Source organism: Clytia hemisphaerica, unplaced genomic scaffold (genome assembly GCF_902728285.1).
Source record: "Clytia hemisphaerica strain Z4C2 unplaced genomic scaffold, Clytia hemisphaerica genome assembly, whole genome shotgun sequence".
Classification (NCBI taxonomy): Eukaryota; Metazoa; Cnidaria; class Hydrozoa; order Leptothecata; family Clytiidae; genus Clytia; species Clytia hemisphaerica.
The window spans coordinates 280978-301984 of NW_027103833.1; the positions used below are offsets into that span (position 1 = coordinate 280978).

General features: G+C 34.8%; 1 protein-coding gene across 2 annotated transcripts; it reads right to left on the minus strand.

Moving 5' to 3' along the window:
* Positions 1-5459: 5459 nt before the first annotated feature.
* LOC136806872 (uncharacterized) lies at positions 5460-19841 on the minus strand. 2 transcript variants are annotated; one of them, XM_067063446.1, is made up of 12 exons: positions 19713-19841; positions 17936-18157; positions 17253-17391; positions 16443-16615; positions 15621-15647; positions 14827-14979; positions 14116-14167; positions 13576-13656; positions 13096-13182; positions 7632-8885; positions 6644-7130; positions 5460-6206 (listed from the first exon to the last, which is right to left on the minus strand). In XM_067063446.1, exons 1-12 carry the CDS (start codon positions 19781-19783, stop codon positions 6181-6183), a joined length of 2772 nt encoding a protein of 923 aa, XP_066919547.1. In that variant the 5' UTR covers positions 19784-19841; the 3' UTR covers positions 5460-6180. The 2 variants fall into 2 exon arrangements, with proteins under 2 accessions (XP_066919547.1, XP_066919548.1); XM_067063447.1 differs by lacking the exons at positions 5460-6206; positions 6644-7130; positions 7632-8885 and adding an exon at positions 9825-11215.
* Between the last annotated feature and the right edge of the window lie 1166 nt (positions 19842-21007).

Genomic DNA, 21007 nt, shown 5'->3' on the forward strand with positions numbered 1-21007 from the left:
GCTAAAAGTTAATAATTCGAATCTTTTCTTTTTGCACTACAGTACACTTTTTTTATAAGGAACCTTAACTTGGCTCCGAGCCTGGAGTTCCTTATTTTTCCAGAGAATCTCAGCCTTAAAGTTCCTTATCGAGTTCCTTATTTACTTAGCTGCTAAGTTTGGACTGATTTGATGCTGTTAAACAACTACATAACTACATTACAAAAAAGACATCTATTGAATGTTGTTTCATCAATATTTTGATATGATATTTTGAACTGTTTTTGTGAATCTGTGCAAGATGAAGTTTAACTCTCTGTTCCTTAACTTGATTTTATATTCTCAGCCTAAAGCAGTTCCGTAACAGTTCCTTATTTTTCGGACCATTTTCAGCCTCAAGTTCCTTATAAACGTGTTCCTTATAGAAAAAATGTGTACTCATAAAATAATTACCATTCATCCATATAATGATATATCTAGGTAATACATCATGTTAAAAAGAATTTAATTTAGATATTTTTGTTAATCATTTGTTAATTGTCCATTATATTATTTGAGTTATATTTTTATTTCGATGTTATTATTTAGATGTTTTAACGTCATTAAAAATCCTGGGATATTTAAAGGACACCGGGTCTAATTTAAAGATTTACAACTATTATTTTTGGATATTATATTACAATTGTAGGTACATAATTATGTTCTTATTATTATATTTTTTTTTTTTTGCACTATTTTTTTTGGTTCTTTTTCATAAATTTTCGGTACAATGTTTCGTATATATTAACTATAAAACTTATCTGTAAAAATCTTTTTTGATAATTCATTCTCGCTGAGTCAGTTATTATTTGTTAAAAACTTTGAATAAAAAATCTGCTTTATGCAATTGATGGCAATGAGTTTTCGACACTAGATCTTTTATAAGCCATTTATTTTCTTTTTTGGGGAGGTCCTATAAATTAACCTTTGTCCGTTCGTCCGTTCGTTCGTTATTAGCTTTCCTCATGATTGGCTCATTAGTTTTTTCTGATTTTTTGCACAAAGATGTGTAACTATAAACCCTCGAATGTGACGGTGCCCGACTTTCGAAAAAAAAGTTTTTTGGGCAAATTTGGGCCAAAAAACGGCTAAAAAACGGGTTTTTTGGACTTTGTGAAAAATTGGATCATTAACTTTTTCTGATTTTTTGCATGAAAGTAGGGTACCATCATAGGTAAAAGATGGCTCAAGCAGATTTTTTCAAAAAAATTTTGTTGGCTCAAAAAACCCATGTTTATCTATAAGAATCACTATTAATAAGCATACATCAATGTTCTTAGCCAAATTACTCAATTTTTTGATGAGATAGATGTTTTTTTTGCTCACAAAGTCTTGAATATGAAAGAATATTTCAAGAGCATGAAATTTTGGTTTTGAAACGTTTTTTTATAAGAAACAAACGACTAATTTTAATAGATCGTCACTATTAGTGTTCTGAATGATTGTTTAATGGTCACGCGTAGATATCAATTATATATGTGTTAAATGCATAACCAGGTAGGTCTATAAAAGTATCACTTGTTGTTTTTAAAATGCCGCTGTATTCCGGTTAACTACCACAAAGAAGGCTTTGCGAAAATGAATTTCTTTATTCTTTAAATGTTTATTTTTCATATTAATTTCTTACTGATTTCTAATTCTTAACAAAGTATCAACAGAACGCCCGTGATATTATTCGACTATCCTTTTACGTACTGTACACCTGAACTGAAAAGCTAAATCGGGGAAAAATATATAAAAATCGGGAATAATCAGATCTGTATCACGAGTTTTCTGAGAATGTTAGATGTAGCTGTTTATTATCGTTATTTATCACAAATTTTTTATTCGAAACCTTGAAAATGTAAAAAGATTTTCCCCTTACATAAATTTTTTTCAAATGTTAGGTCGATATCACTTATTTTACTGGCTTACAAAATTATAAATCTTTTCTTTTGTCCATGTTGCTTGAATGTTTTTCTCCAATAACTTTTTGAGCAGGCTCAATAGCGGTGTAGTTCCCCGTAGATTTAACTTAAAAAATGAAATCTTTGTAGAATTTGTCACTTAATATATCTGTCACTTCACTATATAATCCACAGTGAAGACAAAAAAAGGCTGTATAACTTTTGACGGAAATCGAATTAAGTAGCGGTTTTGTGCTCGTTGAAAAGATAACCAAGATTGGAATATTACCAAATAGGAAAAGCAAAAAAATGAAGAAGTGAACAAAATCAACTTTTTCGATTACTCCGTAGTCTAGCAAGCTAGACGACTAATTCAGACATATTAGAAATAAAGCAAAAAAGTAAATTTTAGTCGTCTAGAAACCTTTGTGCACTAACTCCAAACAAAAAAAAAGTGTCAATATCGCAATTAAAATTTTTTTCCCGCTCAAAAAAAGTTCTTGAAAATAAAATGTGTGTGGATTTGTGTGTTAAAAATGTTTCATTTGAGTTGATTTTATTTTGAGAGTTTGTTGTTGCTTGATAAATTGTTTTTTCGCTACGCAAGTTTCTGCGTAGCTAGGCCCGGTATCTATAAGGCTGGAACACCGGATTCTTCCAGTCGTTTATACAAACTAAATCCCGTATCATTATTTGTGTTTATTATTAGTATTATATGCATTATAAACGACTCCAGTCTAATTACTCCGCAATAATAATGATTTTCACACGAGTGATTCTTTGATCCAAGATCATCACTGTGAAAAAAAATATTCAATAAATTCTATCGAAAGATACAGCCCCAAAGTTTATTACTGATTGACAAATTCTTTTGAAAAAGGATTTTTTTGGTAAGAGTAGTTACTGAGTTCCGGAAGGTGGCCAATGTGTATTTTACAGACCGGTCCGCAAAGAACCTAATACTCTAGGGAATGAATCTTTTTAGTTACTAATTTCTTTCATTTGACAAATCAGTCTTCAGGAATAAATTTTAGTCAAATTTATCAATTCAATCAGGCAATACATGATTTTAATCAAGTTTACACTCTGGTCTGTAAAATACCGACCAGACAGATGGCTGAACCAATCTTTTGCAAATCAGCAAATCATCTTTGATTATTCATATCTAATACTGGTCAAAATTTCAAGATCATAACACTTGTCAATCTTGAGATTTTAAAAAGGGCTTCGAGGCACATAACCGCTATCTAATTCGAACTCTATTATAAAGGTTTTACAGTCTTCTACCCTGGGTACCAGAGGCCAAACTTTCATAGAGAAAATATTAATAATCGATATTTGTTCGAGCTGTGATACTTACGGTAACAGTCTTCCTTCAGATTCAGATATTGAGACAGACTTGTGTAACAAACACTCTTTGACTCTCCAAGCAACTTGAGAATTAAGCCTTTCATTAATCTCGTACCCAGAGCCGATTGCACTCTTCTGATCTTTCTGATTGCAATTGATACAATCGTGAGCGCTATCAAAATCATTATGCGAAGTGAGCTAAAGTACTGGGTTCGAGTTTGCTAATTCACAGGTTTAAAGCTCCACTACAATGGCACTTTAGCTTATTTTCAAACCCAGCCCTTATTCATGATATGCACCACTGTAGAGTCTTCTGAGAACTTTTATAATTTTTCACCCAATAGTACGTCACTTAAAAAATAGAAAAAGTGACGTATTGAGCGAAATTTTTTAAAAAATTCTTGGAAGACTCTCCAGTGGTGCATATCATGAATAAGGGGATTATATTAAGGCCCCCTTCTTAATACACACTTATCGAAATCGCGGTTTTTGTTTTGAAATAGAAGAATAATACAATGGGCTATTCCAGAAATAGCCTGTACCCCCTATGTTGAGGAGATGTGACGTCCAGGGTGATCTGGAAAATAAAAAGTTGTCTGTTTTTTTTGAATGAAAAAGTCCAGGGTAGTCCAAAAAATAGGAGGATCCAGGGGGTTCACCTCCTCAACATTAGGGAGTACAAATTTTTTCTGGAATAGCCCAATTCGTATTCCCATGAGACCGTTTTTCCAATTTAGCTCATCCATGAACATATCAACCACTGGACGTCCATCTCCTTTGTATTTTTGAAGATAATACTGCTAGCTTCGTTGCCGCCTCGTTAAAATCATCAAATGAAACAATAAATTCTGATGGTATACCTCTTGGGAATACCTTGCTAACAACGTCAAAACTTCGACAAAAGTCTTTGTTGTTCTACTTTTCTCAAGTCTTTTATCTATATCATAACAAAGATAACAGAGGCAAAATCATCGTCAGCTTGTCAAAACTCCGACTAATATTTCCAAATTTTGACTTAAAAGTGTCTAATAATTTTAGAAAGTGTCACATTCTAATTTCGATATTCTTATTACACAGGTTCTCAACTTTGGCAAGCTATTTTTTTCAAGTCATAAAAAAAATTATTGGAGTGACAAAAGGGATTCAAAAGTATACACGCAGTTGAAATTCTGCATTTCAGAGTTGAAAATGTTGATAAAATATATTGCAAACTCGTGAAAAAATTTGAAAATAATTTTTTTGTGCATTAGGAGTAATATTCAAGCTCTATCAATCATTTTACCTAAACAATTCAAAGAAATAAAATTACGACGGAATATTGTCGGATTTTTATAGCAATTTTGAAATACAGGCGGCAACGAAGCTCGCTTCAAAGAGACAATTAAAGAAATATTTCCAGTCGTTTATATGTTCATGGCTCATCTCATCTTCACCTTATTATTTTTTTAGGCGATTTATTTGAATTTTAGGATAGTTTTCTATGATTAATCTCTTTAATCTTTATAGCAAAAAAGTTAATTAATAAAATAACAAAGAAACTATTAACAGTAACTAACTGCTCTCAGACAATGATGGATTGAGGAATAAAGTTTGTGGTGGAATATGGAAAGATAATCATCCTTCCTCGGAAAATATACCAGATTCAAATTGTAAAAGGTAAATGTCTTTTTAGCACATAGTTCCAAGTTTAAATGAAGTATATCGTTAAAAAATTGGCAGTCTGTATTTGTTAAGCATTGCTCCACGACGGTATAAAGATATAGATTTAGATATAATCAAAAGTAATACCTCGTCGGGAAGGTAATTTAAAGTGGAATGATGTAAGTTTTGGAGAATAGTTTTTATAACGAAAATGAAAAAAGTGAAGGTTTTTTTATTACTCCACCAGAACATTTTATTAGATACTTTTCTGAAATCGTTCAAGTTCAAAAATTTTTCCAAGAGTTTTTTGCAGACTTTGCCATTTTCCAAGAGAAAATGAATTTTCACAATTTTTTCAAGAATTTTTTTTTGCTCGTTTGCTTTTTTTGCTCGTCCCTGTATGGATATTAAATGGCATATCCCTTTAAATTGAAAATAAATAAAATGTTCAATACCAAAAGATAGGGAGTACCTTCTTGGCTTTGTAGTTTTTTTGATTTTTCTTAATATCGGAGGCTTGGAATTTGTAGAAGTTGAGAGTTTTTCAAGAAAATTGTGATTCTTAAAGTTTACTTAAATATTTTCAGTGTAATGTCTCTCTTTAAAAAATAATTGGCTATAATAACTTAAAAAATAAAAATTTATAAAATTTTGAAAAATATCTTACAAAATATATCTTTCCTCAAAAAAAGGATTATGCTTTAAATGTAAAATCGGTAATTTGGAGCAGTTTCTGATTTTGACCACAAAAGTCAAAATGTTTCCGTCTTAAATATCATTGCCATTTCAAATTCAGAAAGTGTTTTTGCTGTTATCGTTTTTTTTTTTCATGTGTAGTTTTATTCGTAATTTTGTCTCTGACTGTCTCTCTTTGTTAGGCAATTGCTCTCTTTGTTCGGTAATTTCATTTCATATACTGTAGTACATTTTCATATTTTCAATTGTCTCATTTTAAAACTTCGTTTATCCAAAAATTGTAAAATCCATATTTTATGTTCATCATAGTCTGAAGTCTTTTGCGATCAAGGAGGAAGAAGAAATTCAAACTTAACGTTTTAACGACGAGGCGATAAAGTAAAACATCAGATATGATCATCACCGTTGACCGTCCACAAGCACGAACATCAATGACTGTCAATGACAAGCAAAAGCACCCATGGAAGGAACGCCCCATGGTACGAACGCCCATGATAAGAACGGCCCATGGTAAGGTATCTCCTATTTCCTCCATCCATACTCGTTCTTTATATACACATTTCATAATACTCTCACCACCACCACCACCTTACATGATGGAACAACGACCACACCCTAAAACTCAATAAAATCAATGAATTACCATCTATCTTTTTACACATTATATAACTACCCAAATTTATCGGTCTGTTGAGTATTCAAACGAATTTAAATTCGTATATGAGATCGGTCAAGACAAAACTGAGGTGTCTACAGTTTATCCCATACACTGCCCCGCTGTTTTGCGGTATATTCCTGAGATTCAAAGAGCACCCAAAAATACCAGATGTCTGCCACTAATTTTGAATTCAAACAGTAACAACTAGTGGCAAATGCCCGGGCTATTGGGTGCTTCCGTATAAAAGATTACATCATGTATATCATGAATACCGCCAATTATGACTTTAAACTCTGCATTTATTTCCCGGGTTTATCTATATATTAACGGACTATAATATGAAACTAAACTCGAGGAGAGTTGCTCTATTAATATTTTCGAAGATAGAAAATACCTTTTCGTTGCTTTCTTATTTTCTCTTCAATCAACAAATTTTGTTTTTCCGTTGTTGTTTTCTCATTCTTTTGTTGTTCCGAAATATTTTCATTTTCATCCACAGATTGTCCGGTATTTTTAGTGTCCGCCTCCAACTCTTTTCCATCCGGTTTATCTATTTTCGATTCCGGAATAATATCAGGTAAAGCAACTTTATCCTTGTTGTGTTTGCTGTTGCCATGGTTTTGTACAGGGCTACCATTTTGTTTTAGACTCACTTTCCCATCCGGTTGAGAAGCAACCTTTAAATCTTTATTGAGCGTTAATTTTTCTTTAGCATTTTCTGATGGATCATTCTCTGATGATCTCCATCCCTTATTCTTCATAAATTCATCTCCGACTATCACATTATTGTTGTTTTCTGTCTGTTCTTTATTGTTTTGTGTTTTATTGTTTTCTTGAGATTCTGACTTTTCAGCATTGCCAATTGATTCTCGTTGCTGCTCCTGAAAATTGTAAAATTGTAATTTCATGTAATTTTTATTAATAGGAAGTAGTTTTAATAAAATCCGCTGGGAGTTAATCACCATGGTAATTGTTTGAATACGAGGCAAGTGATGATCGTGACGTAATTTATGAAAGGGTCTATTGTGGCATGATTTTGATTATGGCTAGATGATTGATGATAAGTTCATTGCCAACAGCATTTACAAATCCATACATATGCCAAAAACAGGGGCGTGAATTTAAATATTCCTGACATTTTGTATATCATAATTGTTTGAAAGAAAATAGCTTAATTCATAGGCTTTCTACATTACATTACAGGTTTTCGTATGAGACTATTCATCTAACGTTTCCAGACCATCTAAAATAAACAACAAATAACTATTAAAAAGCGACAAAAAAACGACAAAACCTAACCCTAACCCTAGCTATCAAAAAAACGACATATTTCATGATAGCAGGGTTTTTATAGCAAGTCTTACATTTAAATTTGAACCTACCCTCATCCAATCAGGTAATGGTCCTTCTTCAGCCTTTCCGATGTCCGGAACCTCCTCCCTAACTTCTTCAGTAACCTGATCTCCGAATACTTCATCCTGGTGCAGGCCCACCCCTTCACCGCTACAGTCCATTGAAAAACTGTCCTCAGCCAACGACTGTGATCTCTGACCAACATCAAGACGTTTCGAACCATCTAATGAGACGGAGCGTGTTTTTTTCATACGGTGCTCGAACAACATTTGACGTCCTGTGATACTGATCCGGCACGTCTTTTTATCACGGATATCGAACGCTTTAATCGTTGATAGATCAATAGTAAAGATATCAGCTTTTTCGGTTTTTTCTTCTTCCTCAAGTTGCTTAGGAGACTCGTTTTCAGTATTTCCAGCCTCCTTTCCATGTTCATATTGGTTTGAATTTTCCTCATTTCTTAAATCTGAATCGTCTTTTATCTCTTTAACTGTATTCTCGTGATTTCCATTTGCTTTCTCGGCTTCACTATTTGTCGTATTTTCGTTCATAGCTTTTGTTGTTATATGTTCATTGTTTTTAGCTTCTTTCTTGGACTCGTTCTCTTGTTTTAAATGTGGCTCATTGTTGTCAGACTCGTTGGAAATATCATTTTCCGCTGACTTTTCTTTAGATCCAGCTTCATTTTTTTCTTCCTGTACAACTTGTTCCAAAGTCATCTGTCTCAACATTTCCGTATAATGTACCGGCATTTCACGACTATACTTTCGTCTCATATTCGGTGAGGTGTTCGAATCCCGACGACTGTTATCGTGAGAAACGACAATTCCAGGTACATCTAAATGATGTATAGAAGAATTTCTAGATTGAGGGATAGGTGGCTGTTCACTTGTTTCCAAATCTTCATTGTCTTCACATTTCTCTTCTTTAAGGTCCTGCTTATCAGTATCTTTATCTGTTTCTTGAACAGTTCTTTCTTCTTCATTTTGCAGACCCTGATTTAACGACTCTTTATATAGACTATCATCTGTTTCAGCATCCTTGTCTATCGAATCGCTCTCTTCGTCCTCATTGTCTTCAGTTTTGGATTGTGAGCTCGATACTTCTTTTTTGAAGTAACGGTCAACGATAGGATCCTTTTCAACTTCTTCCTCCTTATCCTTCGGTTGTTTCTTGTCAATAGAAGATGACTTTGTTTGTTCAGTTTTGTCACTTTCTGCATCATTTCCTTGTTTCTTTTCGTCTTGACCTGTTTCTGCTGGCTTTCCATCTACCCCATCTTTCTAGAATATGATAGAGGAAAAGCAAATTTAATTTGACGGTTATTATTCTTGATGCGTTTGTGCTTCGTCTAACGACTAGCTCTAACTGATTTGGACTGGGGGAGGTAATCTTAATACCCTTTTCATGGTTATCTTGAATTTCCAAAGGGCGGGAAAAATGTTAAAATCAAAAGAGATGGCAAACCTACATCTTCATTAGGGTTCGAACAAAGCACCTAAGCTGAATACCCGTTTTGTAAGAAAAGTTCAAAATAAACGGTCTACAATCCCCACCGTAATATTTGGAACTGATGGGGGATTCCCTGCAAAATTTTAAAACCGCAAGTAATTTTTTAAAGTGCTTTAAAGTACGGTTAGAAAGTAGAGTTTGAACTTTGAGTTTTAACGTTAGGCTTAAAACTCAAGGTCCTTAGGATCTCAGGAACTAAAAACTCAAATATGTTCCAATAAGGCTGAAAACATCACCTGGAAACCACTTAACTCCTCCCAATTCGAAAAATCAAATGGAACAAAGTGGAAGTACTGAAATCCCAATTCTCACCCGAGCCAGCCCGAGCTTTAAATTCTGAAAAAGAGATATAATTTCGGGTGTGGTTCCATGAGCAGCCGGATTTTTTCAAAATATCTGTTCTTTTTTCCAAGAGATATTTTGGAGTAGAATCCAGGACCAAATTTAAACAAAGAACAGATGCTGTTTTTCCAAGAGCATCTCGGGCCTCAATAAAAGAACATAAGAAAAGATTAATTTTCCCAGTAGTCATAATTTAAACTCGGAACAGATTAAAATTTTCTGGAATTTGACGATTTTTTTTCAGGGAAAATTATAATTCAGAACAGATAATTTGTATTTTTCAGCGGTTGGCTACTCTTGTTAGTTGTAGTTATCAAACAGCGAATGTTTTCAATCTACCTCAGGGTACAATTAATTTGAGTTTCATAAGTTGGACGGTAACGATCCACGGATATAGATATAGATTATTACAGATAATAGAAAATTGATAAAAAAATCAGCTAATGTACAAAAACACAGATGTCGAATCCCTATCTCTACACTTGATGTTAGCATTTTCTAAGTCTATGATGACGTAATCTTCCCAATTTATATTTTCACTTTCGTTTTGTCTCGAAACAACGTCTTTCCCTGTCATAATGTAAGATTTTGTATTATAATTGACAGTGTCATTGTTATTATTAAAATAAGTGTTTTGATTGGTTCTTTGCAAATCCTTTACATCAAACACCAACTTTCGATTGGCTGTTGGTTTCGGTTTAACCAGTGAGCTGTCAAAATTAAAAATTCGTCCATTTTGATTGGCTCTTTCGAACAAGCCTGGTGAAGTCTGATTGGCCTTTGAAATGTTAAATTGAATCGGATTGGTTCCTAGCTTGTTACTCAATAAATGATTGGCTGATGACGGTGAATCATTTTCATCAATTTCGACCACATCTTCACAGATACTGTTTATTCTGACTTCGTTCATATAAACTGTTTCAAGAGGTCCTGGTGACTCGACAATCGTTTCGACTTTCGTACAGACAATGGTATCAAAAACCTCCTCATACTCAATCGCGGTACCTAAATGTTCTTCATCCACCACTTTTGAGTTGAAACCTGCAAACGCCATCTCTTCGCTTGCTTGTCCGGAACTATAATCAGCTGTCCCGGTACTATTTGTTTCCGTATCTGGGCTAGTCCGGCTTTCTGATGCTTTTGTTAAAAGCTCACTTGGATGAGCAACAACTGGAGCTATTTCGTATATATTTCCTTCTGTTCCGTTTTCTAGATTCCTCATATACGACTCGTCATAAATAATACGTTCCTCGCGTCCGTATTTCTTGATCTTCCGTATACGTTTACCGTGGGGCGACTCAAAGTTCAATTTCCAAATTTCGAGTGTACCGCGATTCAGTTCTCCGGTAGCGTGGTCTTTAATTGTATCTTCGTCTTCCTCGCTTAAAGTTTCTTCCTCGCTGGAATATTCTTCGCTTGAATACGAGTAGTAGCTTGAATCGCTTAGCGTGCCTTCATCAGATAAATCATTATCTTCATCAAATTGTAGGTAAGGTTTAATTCGGCGCCGACTTTTTCGTCGTTCTTCGATGATTGATAATTGGCGCGTAGTTTCTTTAACTTCTGCCGTAGTAATAGATTTTTGTCTCGTAAAGTTTTGATTTAAACCCGTAACTCCTTCTACTTCACTCGTAACTTCTCCGTTTTGACTCGCAAAAACGTCGTCTTCAAGTGGCTCGCAAATTTGTGGGTTAGTTTGTTGTTTTGAAGTTAGTGTTGGTGATTGTGGTGAGTTTGAGTTAGTAGTAATGGTAGTCTCCTAAAGAATTAGTGAAAAAAAATGAGAATGGGATTTAGTAAGTACTCGTTAGCTTTCAATATGAAATGGTTAAGATAGTGTTTTATGATATGTCAAATTTTGTTAAACATTATATCGTCACAGCTAGCATCTAAAATCACTTCTTCAAAGTTTGATGATATGAAAATTTTAAAACGTTAAAACGTAGAATAATCGTGTAAATTAGTCACTCTTGAGTCACTCTAAGCTCTTTTCCTTGTTTTCCTCAATAAAATAAGTTTTTAAAAACTCGTATTATTTTCCAGCTTCACAAAATCTTTCAACTTTACATCATCAAACTTTCATCGTTTATAAACTTAGAAGAGCTTATATTATTTACTAACATCTCTTAGTTTATATGTAAATCAAAATCAAAATACTATTTTTCTTTTCCCTTCTCCATCCATTTAATAATCAAAACTCTTATCACTTCTCTTAATTTTTCGCCTTAGTAACCAATTATATACTTTTTATAAGAATTCTTTCGTTAATTTATTTCTTATAACTAACTCTCTAAACTTGTTGACTTACTTTATACGAGATAATTGATTCGAGAGTTAACAAGCAATCAGCGAATTTATGTACTTTGAAACGTCGGATTTGACGAAAACGTCGGATTTGACAAAAACGTTTATCCCGGAGTTCGATCCGTAAAATCAGGGAAAAAAACACCTGAAGCCTTAAATTAGTCCGACCTGATCTAAAACTTATGCTTATGGAATAAATAATAATCTCTCATAAAAAATCAAAAGGTTTTCCACCCTTTCATGCTAGTAATCCAATATGTCTACCTCCTATTTCATCTTTTATCAAAACTGAACAATAGACAGATTAGAGTCTACAGGGGTCACTGTCATCCTTTGTTTACAAAAAACATCATATCTAAACATCACATAGATTTGTCAAACTTAATCACAACTGATCGCTTTTACAGGATATGCACACCATTGAGCTTAAAGCCCAAAATGGCTAGAGAGGAATCTTTAAAGTGAAGCCTTAAGATTTACGCCACTTTTAGAATGACGGATTGAATCTAGTGCTTTCTTTGTTTCCGCGCTACAGATTTTCCAAAATCTGGCGACTGATTTTACTTTCAATCTGGCGTTTGTGTAAAAAACCACGCGGGTCACGCGTTTTAGATGGGAAATAGGTTGCTTCATATCCCGTCCAAGATCTCAACTCCACCCCGTCCGGGGCTTTGAACTTATTGGTGGTGGTAACCTTATCATGAACAACAAAACGCACACTATCCTGCCCCGTATCATACATGCTTAAAGTTTCAGTTGTCTAATTGTAAATCAACTTCTCTCTTCTCAAGCATTTAGAAAACGATTTGAGAGCGATTATGACCCTATGAGCACTGGCGGATTTAAGACAATAGACCTTATCGGAGTTAAAAAAAGCGATGCATTGTGGGATTGTTTCAATAGAAATCTCTTAGGAATTCCTCGAGGAAATTCTTTTGTAATACTCCCGAAATAATCTGTTAAAAGACAATAAAATTACAATCACAAATCCCTTCCTCTGATAAGTTCGACGTGGTCTAAAACTGCCTATGCTACGAGAGAGTCAAATTTTGATATTTCGTAATTTTGGGACCCTTTCAAAGACTCAATTGCTACTTTATGGTTTTTGTACCCCTTTGAGAGACTTTCTAGGGTGAAAAAAGGGACTCTAATTGTTCGCACAATCCCCTTCCATTTTACTAAAGTATCCCTTCTCCCCAGGCATATGACTCCCTTTGCTCCAACTTTGCTCCAACTTTAAGGAGAAGTCCTAAAAGCGTCAAAGTAAATTTTGGGAATCTTCGAAAGCTCCACAAACAACAAATTCTTTTTTTTAACAAAAGAAATTCTTCTTACCGTATTTTCTTCAGCAATAACTGCTGAAGCTCTGATCTTCAGGAATTTCGAAAATCTTGTGATAGCTTTCATCTTTTGAAAGGATTGCTGGAAAGAGAAAATACAAAAAAGTTCATATTGTTCTCGAAAAACTCTGGAACAATATTCTCAAAATCTTTCGAATTTCGCAAGGCTGAAAATATTTTGGTTGGGCCCTACAACCCCTGAAAACATAAGCTATAGTTCAGGCCTCCTACTGTAAAATCCTTGACGCAGTTTGGCGAAATTCCGTAATCTGAACTTTATTTAGCACGCCGGAACAGGCCGGAAGAATACTTCTACATCGAGTGCAAAGTACCAGATAACAGAAAGAGATCGCATAATTCCTGAAAGGCTCAAGTACATTTGAGGATGGGTTTGTAAAATAGAGGAAAATAAACCATTTCTAGTCAAGTAAAGTTGTTGAAACCAGTCGTGCTTTATCGGGGAAAACCGGGTTACCTGCCATCTACGTCTAGCAACGAAAGCTTTGAATCTTGCTGTTTGAATGATGGATGAATCTTCTCTGGATCTGAACTGAGCCTGGATTGATAGATTGGAAGTAGCGTGTGTTAGCATAGTATGATATCGGAAAATGTGTACAAATAAATACAATTGGTTTTTCAGGTTTTGCCTGAGATAAAAAGCAAAGGTTTGTGGAGGCAACTCTATCGACCTCTATAGATAGAGGTTTTTAAAGTTGACGTAACTTCCGCCATTTCGGAAGCAACTGTTCGATTTGCGTACGGAGTCGCTTCAAACAAACCTTTGCTTCGTATCTCTGGCAAAACCTGAAAAACCTATTGGATTTATTTTTCTCATTCATGAAAATTAAGAACTCTAACTTGGAGGAATATCATCCATGCCCAGCTGGCACACAACGTTGTTTCAACGTTTTTCTAATCTTCACAACGTCCAAATAACGTTTGCTGAACGTTGAAACAATATGTTGTGTGCCAGCTGGGTGACCGCGTAAAACCCTTCAAAAGACCGTCGACTTACCATGCTTCTAATCCAAGGGTGGTCTAAACAATCGTCTGCTGTATTTCGTTTCCTAGAAAAATAAATTATCGTGGATGATATGATGATATGAGCCCTCTCCACTGGGGAATGGGTCCTACTCCTTACGAAGGAGGAATTCCTCCTTTTTCAAGTTGGAACGCTTAGCGCTGTCCAGACACCGCTGGTTCTGTGTGCACACGCGGGAGAGCATATAGCTCGTCGCAGGCGCACAACGGGATGAGTACTACAGTGGGAATCGAACTCGGACCTCCTAGACGGGAGTCAAGAACGATAACCACCACACCACCACGCCGTCACATCTTTGAGGCACTGAAACTATTCAATTTGATGAAAGAACAAGATGATTTTCTTTGGGTAAAGGGTTTAGAATAACGAAAATACCGGAATACAAATTTTGAAGAATTTGTGGTAGAATAAGTGGAAATAGACCTTATCGGAGTTTTTTATTTATCGGAAAAAGCGATGCATCGTGAGATTGTTTTAGGGGTATTACAATAGAATTCCCTCGAGGAATTCCTAAGAGATTTCTATTGCAATACCCCCGAAACAATCTCACAATGCATCGCTTTTTTAGAAAAATCAAAAACTGTGATAAGGTCTATTTGATTACAATTTTGAAATCGTGAAAAATCTATTCTTGCCATAAATAATTTCTATCTAAATTTTCTAATCTCAATCACAATTTCTTACTTAGGGTTCTTGATGAGAAGTTCTTGAACAAACAATTTGGCATCTTCAGAAATGGTATCGAAATATTCTTCGTCAAAATGATAATCCACTCGACAAATATTATCATATGTTTCCTGGTTATCGTCTCCAAGAAATGGCGAACATCCACTCAGCCTATCCAAGAAATTATGAAAGGTTAGCTTATAAACCATATAAATAAGTAAATCTCTAAATCTAGGACTTTTAAAGCCTTTAAGTTACGTTTTCACGGGGTCCTCCATGGGCAGCCGAAAATTTTGAAAAATTAGCTTATAGACCATCCATATAGTCCATAAATCTAGTTCTTTTGGAGGTCATTTGATTGCTCTCACAGGATCCATCCATGCCCAGCCTTTTTGACTATCTTGTCTTGCATGGGAAAAAGTGTGCGGGTTTGAACTTAGAACCCATGGTTCGTGAGGCAAGTCGTTCGTCACTTCTTAGTAGTTTAGAGATCTTGTTTATCGCGACTAAATGGCTTTTAACAATTTTTTTTTATATATAGTGATTCGACTAGCCGTTATCTCGAAGACTCGTCTTTTAACAGAAGGCACGTCATAAATTTCATGTATTTCACAGGTACCATTTTCAACATACTCAATAGGCCCTAGTTTGTACACAGACCCGATATCTACGGCTAATTTCAAAATTTATTGCAGACGATGCGCACATAGTGTACTACAAAACGATAAACGTGCGATACACTCTGGTAAAGAGTAAATGAGCCCCAGATTGATAGTACAAAAATGGTTAAAATTGTGATATTTTCTACTTACAGAATGTATGCCAGGACTCCGATTGCCCTATAACGAATGATACAATAAAGTTACAACATTTTTAAAAGGTAAGACCATTTTCAATAAGAGGGTGGTGCTTATTTATAGAAATTTGAGTTGCCAATTTTTTTACCTATTTTACTCATTTTATCGATTAAATAGACTGGAGTCGTTTATAATGAGTGTAATACAGTAGTATAGACGTTATATGATAATACGATTATTGTTACGGGATTTACTTTGTATAAACTATTTTTCCCTCAATCACAATTCTGCTATGTTTGAATTGGGTTTAAGTATATCCTTGGCGGCGAGAGGGCTCTCATTATGCAATTTAGGGACTCTGTCGGGAGAGTGCCGCATATGAGAAGGATTAACGGATTTTTTATATTTTCTCTTCCTTCACTTAGAGTAATAAAACATTTTCTAAAAGCGCGGCATTTAAAGTTGCGGTGCTTTTTAGAGGACGATGTTTATCAGAGGGAAGCGGTCTTTTCAAAACTAAGAATTTAGGTACAGTGCTTGTTAGAGGACGGCGCTTAAGAGAAGACGGCGCTTAAGAGAGGGCGCAACTTAAGAGAGGGCGGTGCTTGAGAGAGGGCGGTGCTTAATGGAGGATATACAGTACCCTTGGTCCTTATTCTCCTTATTTGCAGTACAGTTAACGCTCTCTAATTCGATTTTCAAGGGGAATTGGATTTTCATCGAGTAAGGGAGCGTATCGAAAAGTAGAACGTCTTTTTATAGAGTGTAAACTGTAGGTTTGAGACATTTTAAACCGTAGCTTAATACTTTTCTTCCCACTATAACGAACATACTTACCACATATCAGTATACAATCCAATACAATCGTAATTGATGACTTCCGGAGCAACAAACTCCGGTGTTCCCATCATTTCCCTGATTTCATCGCCTGGTTTAACGATCTGTGCGAGTCCAAAGTCCACAAGTTTGATGTCTGTTCCATATTTCTCCTTCAAGACTATGTTTTCCGGCTGAAATGTACGAAAATATGAAAATAATCTAGAAAATTTGTTATCAAATCCCTTCTTTAACAATACTCGAGTTCTTCATACTTATACTCGTTTTAGCCTTTCCAGCGCGCAACTTTTTAAATTTTTACGCTGTCAGCGTGATCATATATCAAAAGAAAGCTGAGAACCTCTACTTTCCGTTTCTCTTTACTTCTACGGCTAGCAAAGAAGCCAATGGGAGGAATATAGCTTAGAAGATCATTATGTAAAACAACGACTATACACGTCTGCCGGAACGTATGCTCGACGTGTATCTGCGTAGTCTGCCAGGCTGAAAAGGTTAAACAAGGTTGTGAACCTCAAAACGAGGTTATCAAGACGTCTGTAAGGACGGTATAAGTGTTATAATGATGTCATAATAAGCGTTAAGGACGTTGTGGAAGCTATCAGATGAGATGGAGATGGAGTTTTTGTAAGATACCTTAATAATTGGTCATTTGAAGTAATAGAAATGACGTGTTCTTTAGAAAAAGTAACAAATTTGTTTTATTGTGGTTAACGACCAACCAAATCAAATAAGAGCTTGTAAAAACTCCATCTCGTCCCGAAGCTATGGACGTTCGTTGGATGGCATTTTGACATCTTTGGGAATATTTACCTTGATATCCAAGTGAACGATGTTATTCTTGTGAAGATAATCAATTCCTTGAAGGACTTGTTTCATATAACATGCTGCTTCGACTTCTGTTAGGTATTCTTGTTCAGAAATTTTGTCAAATAATTCACCACCTGATAGCCTGATAAAAGAGGAATTTATTCTTATTCTTGAGAAGGTTTTTCTAAAGAATCCTACATTTACTAAAAATAAGACAAAAAGAACGGTTTCGCCGTCCACAACCCCGACCTGGTTAGTTCACCCTTACGAGCTCATTTCTCTTTGTTGTTCACGAGAATTAACTACATATGGTTTAAAGAACGACAAATTACGCATGCGTTCTACAATGTAGGATTCTTTAGAGGAACAGACTGTTAGGTCCCTAAAAATTAGGCTTTCTTGAACGGATTTTTATATGACTGAGAAACCCTATCGAGGTCTAGAATTTATGTGGAAAAGGGAAATTCTCTGATAGGGCAAGTTTTTGATTCAGCTAATGTTATTTTAGGACCCGTTCAGAAAGAAGATGAATTTTCCGTGATCGTCAGAAAGAATCTTGAGGTACCCTTACTACTTAAACTTATGCTTAACCTATTTATTTTGTTACTAGATGTCTGTTGCTTCTACCTGAAATACCTCTCAATTGGGATCGAATGAAGGTCACGAATATTAATATCAAAACTTACAGTTCAAGAACTAAACACATTTCAGCTCCCAAATCAAAAACATTGAACAATTTCAACACTTTCTCGTGTTGAAGTGAATTTAATATGCCAGCTTCTCGTTCTATCAATTTACGATCCAATCCGTTACGACTTGATTTGGTGCGTTTGACTTTGACGAATTTCGCTGCCACTGCTTCTGATGTATCTTTAGATAAACATCGTTTGACCACAGCAAATTGTCCCCTGTTGTTAAAAATTCGAAGGTAAAGTTTTCAGGTTCAGAGTTCGGTAAACAAAAAGTATGAGGCAGAAGTTTGTATGTATGGCTTTTGCAAATTGGACCATTCCATTTCATATCCATACATGAGGGTGGACGAACTTTTTCAGGGGGTAATTCGAGCAGAGCTTCCAGGGGGTCTAAAAGAGTGTTTTTCATTTTTCCAGGGCGTAATAAAAATATTTCAAAATTTCCAGGGGGTTCAAGACTGATTTCAGTTCGTTCACACATCATTTTAAGGTATGAAAAGAGGATGATTGAGGGTGATTCGGGATTGGTAGCCCCGAGGTTCATTGAAAATATGAATACCATTTTTTTAGAACTATTTTTCTGTCTTCTCTTATCAAATTCTACAAATCTAAGAATTTACGTAAAACTTGATTTGCGTAATCACGTAATGGATCATTTCACTAGAGATTTATTCGCATGCTATGTTTTAAAACAAGCTCTGATATTTTCGTAGGCGTTAATTGAAAAATGATATTTGCGCAATAATTCGCGTTCAAAATAGTTCATAGAATAACATTTTTAAGTGGGCGAGCTCTAATCTACACGAAGCGAAATTTCTAAACTGTAATCTAAACTATACGCTTTTTAATAAGAATATACTTTATAAGAATATTCATGATGAAATTAGCCGAAAAATTAAGAATATGATAAGAATATTGCCATCATGGAGTTTGGCAACAGAACTTAAGAATGCCATTTTTAGAGCATTTTACCATTAAATTGCTAACTACTACCCAGCAATGCTAAGAGGTTCCACAAAAATGCCAAATTTTTGCTTCAGGTATGTATGACATGCTAGGGATTGGTTCCAAACCTAAGAATACCGTAAGAATATTATAGGAAGATTTTCCTCAAAAAGTTTAGAATAGCCATGATGAATTGAAAAAACACCATTCTTATAAAAAGAAATCGCGTAGACTGCGAACGACATTTGAAAAAAAACTAATCTAGCGGGGGCTAAATAGCACTTGAATGCAAATCTCAGTATTAATCTAAAGAGACCGTTAGAAATTTTGTGATAAAGTAAAGTGCTAATACCTAAAATCTTGTCTAGGAAAAATCCCAACTACCACGTTAACCCTTGAACTATCCTATCTTTTATCGAGTAACAAGAGCTGCAAATATGTACATAAATTATCAAATACATCGAATGATTTTTTTTTTTATGTCACCAAATAAGTTTATGATTGACAGTTTTTTTTACAAGAACAAGTACATTTATTCAGGTTGGGTTGCTCTTAATATTTTTGAAATATTCAGGCTTAAATGTCCTTACCATATTCTTAAAACGCTTAGTTTCTTTACTTAAAACATTAAAATCAGTACTTTCTTAGTAGTTTCTGAAATCTGAGGCTCAGGATTGTTCTTAATTTGTTCTTAGGTTTTGGAACTTTCAGCCTCGTGTTCTTATAAAATTGTTCGTACGTTATTTGAACGTCCTTTTTTAACGTTAGATGGACGTAGCCTTGACGTTACATGTCTGCTAAGAAAAGTTCTATTGAGAATTCTTACCTTCCAAGCTCTTCTTTGATATCGTAAACATCTTCCAGTTTCTCTTCACAATATTGAAAATTCAATGCCATAGCTTAAATTTTCGTTTCGATAATTACCAGATTCGAGTGTGTTTTTCATTTATTTTCTGTAAAAAAAAGAAAAATTCAATGGTTTGAAAACTACTAAACCGCTTCTTTTTTCTTATATAAGTTTAAAGGATGAGACGAGATACATTTTCCTTTACCAAAAGGTGTACAGTGCTTCCAAAAAACATGTTTCTGGGTCCACGTGTCAAAACTTAAACTCTTCCTTCTGACAGTTGTAGAACAAAACTACATACTATAGCCCGTATTCACAAGGCTAGGACACACAGCTAATGGCGATATAGCGTTTTCGGCGCTTTAAAGATTTTTGATATTTATGAATTATAAGTTTGCCTTGGAATCCTGTCATTTAGTCACAACTTACCATCAGATTTATCCTAAAAGACTGAATCAAACTTAGATTACTAGGCTAACAGTATTCTGATTTTTCTTTCTGTCTGTAAAAAACGCTTCTCCTTCCCATGCTGCTCTAATCTTCTGTAAAATTCAAAACATGGATTACTAAATCTGCACTAAATCAATCGGATGTAACACCAATCCTACTATCCTACTTGTAATATGGATCTAATGATGTTATCCTTCTTGAAAAAGCTATGACCAGCTTATAACTTTAGAAAAAATTAGACGAACGCAAGTCCTAAAAAGACAGCATGGTTCATTGATACTGAAATTTTTATCTGATTTTTCATAGTAAAACATTTTGTTTTTCTTTGAGTATCAAGGAAACCAGGATGTTTTTTTCGGACTTGTTTTTGTTTTATTTGATCTGTTTTTTTGTTCTGTACTTTTTACGGTGGCTCTCCATCAACACCATGTACCGTATTCTACACGTTTCTTTTTTTTTTATAAGAACATCCAAAAATTCTGAAACCTTCGAATGTTCTCAACTTTTTGAGTTTTAAGCCTAAAAATGTTCTTAAAATGTTCTTAAAATGTTCATATTTTCACCATTTTTTGAGCAATTTTGGCCGTTTCTCTAAGAAATTGGACGTCCCCAAAACCTTAATTTGTTCTTAACATTTTGGCAATCGAAGCCTTATGTTCTTATATAGTTTGTTTTTATAAAAAACGTGTACATTGAACACATCTTTTCCTTTTTGAACAAAAACAGGAATAAATTTGCGCTTCCTCTTATTAGTGTTATAGAATAAGGACCCGGGGGGGGGGGCAGCTGGGCAAAAGGACCGACGGGTATGTGCGGGTAAGGGT